At 41.5% G+C, this 4704-nt stretch overlaps 1 protein-coding gene across 1 annotated transcript in view; it reads left to right on the top strand.

Moving 5' to 3' along the window:
• The first annotated feature begins 3740 nt into the window (after positions 1-3740).
• DFFA (DNA fragmentation factor, 45kDa, alpha polypeptide) overlaps positions 3741-4704 on the top strand; it is a 7538-nt gene continuing 6574 nt past the window's right edge. The window contains exon 1 of the mRNA XM_009325276.1: positions 3741-3816. Coding sequence (XP_009323551.1) covers positions 3741-3816 — 76 coding nt within the window. The remainder of the gene's footprint in view (positions 3817-4704) is intronic.

The following is a 4704-nucleotide window of genomic DNA, read 5'->3' as shown; positions in this document are numbered from 1 at the left end:
AAGATCCACCCACCTCCAAAAATACGGAAAACATGAGAATCAACACAAGAATATGGCTTGCATGATTTATTAATAAGTTAACTGAACCTGTTTAGGCTGTGGATAAACTTATTTGGTGCATATGCTCTATTTTATTTCTTCAGTCAAATCCCAGAACTAACACAGGTATCTTACTATGGCTAGTACTCTAAAATATTGGGGCCTGATTCATAGCACACTGAAGTCAAAGAAAAGATTCTCACCAAATTCAGTTAGCACAGGGTCAGAACTGCTTAGAAAAGGCAGGTGAAGAGCAGCACAGATAAAATTCCTGTGGAATACTTCAAAAAAAGCACCTATAGCTATTAACTACTATTTCCATGGAATTGTTCCATCAAGCCACTTGCGTTAAGTGTTCAGCTTTCTAAGAACATAGATATTTTGCTCTTCTGTAGCATGTTTCAAGGAAAATTCAAAGCATTTTAACTACTTAAGCTGACTTTGCAAAGAGAAAAACTACAGATGTGTGGTGCAAACAGTAAAGTCACCAAGGCACAAAGAAAGAAACCACCAGAGAATTCCTACCTTCAGAAAATTCCCAGAGCATCCTAAGTACTAGAGCTTGTATGTTCTGCCCTAGAGGAGCTGCATTAGTATTTATGGACTGTCACTCCACAAAAAATTTGGCCAATCTGGGAAACTGCCCGAAGAAGGATTTGAAATGAAGCCTAGGTTACTGTGAGAAAACATGCGTCATATTGACAGGTAAGAGTCTTGATCCTAAAGACAAATAACCAAAAATTCTGATGTGTGCTTGTACGTAACCTGATGACATATATATGATTAGTTGGATAATTTATGGTACTTCGACTGCATTGTCCAAAGCTACCAACATTTTAAATGAGATCTGCATTTTCCTTCCAGCAAGACTTCCAAGTACAAGGCGTAGTGTAACAGCAAAGGAACGAGCCTTAATAAGGTAGGGGACAGTAACCCTCCAGAACATGTTAGCTCCGAGACAAGTCAAGGAAGATTCCATCCTTTCCACGTGATGGCTGTTCAATAGCCTGTATTTCATGAAAACAATGGACATCACGGTCCAGAGACCACTTATCTTCACCATAAACCATCTTTTAAGGCAGAGAATCCAGAGGCTTAACAGTCAAGAGCTACAGGCAAGTGGGGAGGAAAATTTACGTATATATTGACTAACAGTGCAACTAGGGAATTAAGTCTCTGGAGCAACAAATCAGGCATCTTTCAACCTCTCCGAAATTTGCTTTAACTACCTCCTTAGAAGGTAGTTAAAAAGAAGAAAAAATGCACCTAGATGCTGTAGACTCAATCCAAAGTGGGTATAATGAAGCTTTCGAAAGAAAACAACTAAGATTTGGGCCTTTGTACTCTGCTTGCTTCCCCACTAAACCACATGTGAGAACATCACCAAGTATAAAAGATGTTGGAACACCAATGCATTCTTTTCACCTTATCATCTCTCCTTTCTCAGTCTCTTACATTAAATTTACATGTAGTCTGTTTTTAGCATAGTGAGCCTCCCGGTGTTATGCAACAAACAAAAGAATCCCACCTACAGAACCCACTCTGCCTGTCCTACCTCAATGGCTGCACTACCATTTTGGTACCAAGTCAAATTCAGCCACTGACTTTAACAATTTCAAGCCTTTTATGACTCACACAGACCAGCTACATACTGACTTCCAGGCTACAGGATTCTCGGCTTCTGCACATAATTGCACAGATAATTAGGCATCATTTTGTGTCCCACACTAAGCAGCTTGGAAAAATTTAGACATACTTATCTAAACCAACAACACTACTGCCAATCAATGTTAAAGAATTTCAATTTCTCTCACATTATCGGGATTCACGGTTAAATGGAATACCAGAGGACTGGGTTGCTGGCTGGCTGAGCCAAGAAGACTCACCAAATATACTGCCAAAGTATTCAGCATCAAAGAAATATTGATAGCCAAGAAAAATCAGAAATCGGTTATTCTTTTCACAGGCTATACCATCATCTTGCTCTTTCCTTTCTTTACTGTAAGGAATAGTAACAGAGAGACGGGATCTTTTCTTTGGTTTATTTTTTAGTAAAGACATTGCTAAGGCCCGAGAAACACATTTCTAAACTAAACCAAGTATTTTTAAATCTCTGGTAGAAATGTTTATTGCCTTTAGAATATAATTCTATGTAAATTATTTCATTTGAGCTGCAACACTCCCCCCTCCCCACAATGCTTGAGGCAATATATTAATTCATGAGAATGAGAAAATTAAACTAAGAAAAACAGATAATAAGCCAAAAGATATCTGACACTCCCTTTTCAGCATCTAAACTAACTAGATTTGCAATAGAAAAAACAATAGGACCCAAACATAAACGTGTTAAGCAAGGCAGTGCTACTACTCATAGCCTTATGTTGAATGCTTGGCAATAAATAAACAAACATCATCAGTGGTAGAAAGTAAACTTTTTTTTTAAATTCTCTAAACGTTTAGTGTGCAACGGGGACAACTTTTTCCACGCATTTGATAAGTGTCAAAACTGCAATGGTTGCATAAGAGGAGCGGCATTTACATTCTGGTAGACTAATAAAGATATTTTCATTGTTTTTATTCCAAAATTGTCCCCTTAAGAATTCATCTACTGTGCTAGACATTCTTCGATTGCACCCCCTTTTTCTGGCCAAAGCTGCAAGAGTCTCTCAAATCCCATCCAAGCCAACAGAATTTGAGAGCGCTGAACGCTGCTCAGCTAGAGTTCTGGATGGGGAACGTGCAACCAGGGTACGACACATACTGGATGGTGAAGACAGGGATATCTGTCAGGCATGGATAGCCTTGGACAGACAGAACAACCCTTCTGTCTCCACACAAGCACACAATGTGGGGAAGGAGGAAAGCTAATACACAAGCAGGGCTGCTCCCGGTGTGTGCGTGGAGGGGGTAAATATTAGTGTGGCTACCCTTTAGCTGAGCTTGAGTGCTGCCTCATGTACCTGAAGCAAGGCAGACGACCAGAGCTGCCCTTTAAACAAACTGCCACTAATGAAGTCATGAGAGGCCAGGAGCCAAAAGGGGAGCAACTAATGTGCTATTGCCTGAGAACCCAGCATTTTTGCATACAATGTGACAGAACCCAGCAGGGGAGCAGTCCAGGAGACCATTTTCACCCACAGTGGCTTCAGACCACCTCCCTCCACAGAGGAGCTGACACAAAACAGTCTCTTCGTGGTGAAAAGTTAACTTTGCAGCCTGGGTATTCTGCCTTACCCCAAATTCTTCCTGAAAGCACAAGCATTAACTCCACTATGTTCTTTACAGACAATGCCGGGAAAACTCTCCACGTTACACCTAAGGTAGGAGTTACCATTCCCATTTTTCACTATGCAGACAGTGACAGAGTGACTTTCTTAATGTCCTTAATTTTAAAACCCAGGGGGTGCTCTGGCTACCTTTATGAGGCCCGTTAAAAAGCAACACTTTTCCATTTCCAAACATCAAGCCTTCTTTTGAGGTAAAGCAACACTAAATAAATGTTAAAAAAAAGGGTGCAATGGGAGGATACTATCACCAAACTCAAGAGAACTTTAATGTTTTTCAGGCAACCGCATTTGCCAATTAACCAGATTTCTTTCTCAGAAACCTACAGTCAGCTGCCTTGTAGACTGCTCAAGCGGCTTATGGATCAGGCACAGGTTGTCTCAGGTGTCCTCATTCTGAAAGCATTCACTTGAAGCATGAGGAATGGACTGCACCTCAAACTACTACTGTTGAAAGCACGTGGCCGATACAAAACTGCCCAGCAAGCCTACGGTGAGTTTGGTGACTTGGCCTTTCACAGCCTAGGAGGAGATCTGTGCTGGTTAGTCAGAGTATGAATTTTATGTAATTTATTTCTATTTCAGTTTAGTTCAATAATGTTCCCTACAAACTTGGCCTCCTCAGCCCAAAATAAAAGGATCAACAGAGAGATTCACAGCGATTTAGTCAAATCCGGATAGATGTGAGTGATTGACTGCACATAAAAGCGTGTCGGTGGCAGACTTTGCTCTATTTTCTTCCCTGTTGCTGAAACAGCCAGACCTTTCATCTCCTGCCTGCTGCAGGAGGGCCCTCTGCGGCCACCTAAAGGATTTTACAAAATTCCATTGGTATCACATACTCAGGAGTCTGTCTGAGACACTGGTGAGATGAGAGAGCTGCCAGGAGGTCACTGAACTTGAGGTAGGTAGAGTTTGCAATGAAATACGAGTTACCCTGGATCACAAGCAAGCCAGTGCAAGTGACCGGGAACCTACGCTGTATACAACTACATCATAGTCCCGTTTTTCCCTCTGGCTCCCCTGTTCATTTCAGGTCCCAGTTTAAAAATATCTTAAGCTTTTAGTACGTTTCTTGAGCACGCACTCAAGCCAGCAAACCCACATGTCTCTTTTACCCTCCCCATTCAGTTTTTGCCAGCGCTTATACTACGTCTGTCATTGCTTTGCCCTTTTATGCTGTTGGTTCAAGGATCTTTCTCCCTTGCAGTTGCAAGGCAGAAACAACATTTTGTCTAACGGGTACTCCACCTCATTTCAAAACCCAGCTGACACACAAATTGCCTCCTTTCTCTCCGGCTGTGCCTTTCTTTTTTTCTTTTTTTTTTTTTTACACCCCCCCCCCCCCCAATTCGAGTGCTTTATTGAGTTTCACACAGAG

The sequence above is a fragment of the Pygoscelis adeliae genome, unplaced genomic scaffold (genome assembly GCF_000699105.1).
Source record: "Pygoscelis adeliae isolate BGI_AS28 unplaced genomic scaffold, ASM69910v1 Scaffold36, whole genome shotgun sequence".
Taxonomy (NCBI): domain Eukaryota; kingdom Metazoa; phylum Chordata; class Aves; order Sphenisciformes; family Spheniscidae; genus Pygoscelis; species Pygoscelis adeliae.
The sequence above is the reverse complement of the archived record's forward strand: the minus strand, read 5'-3'. Positions and strand labels throughout refer to the sequence as shown.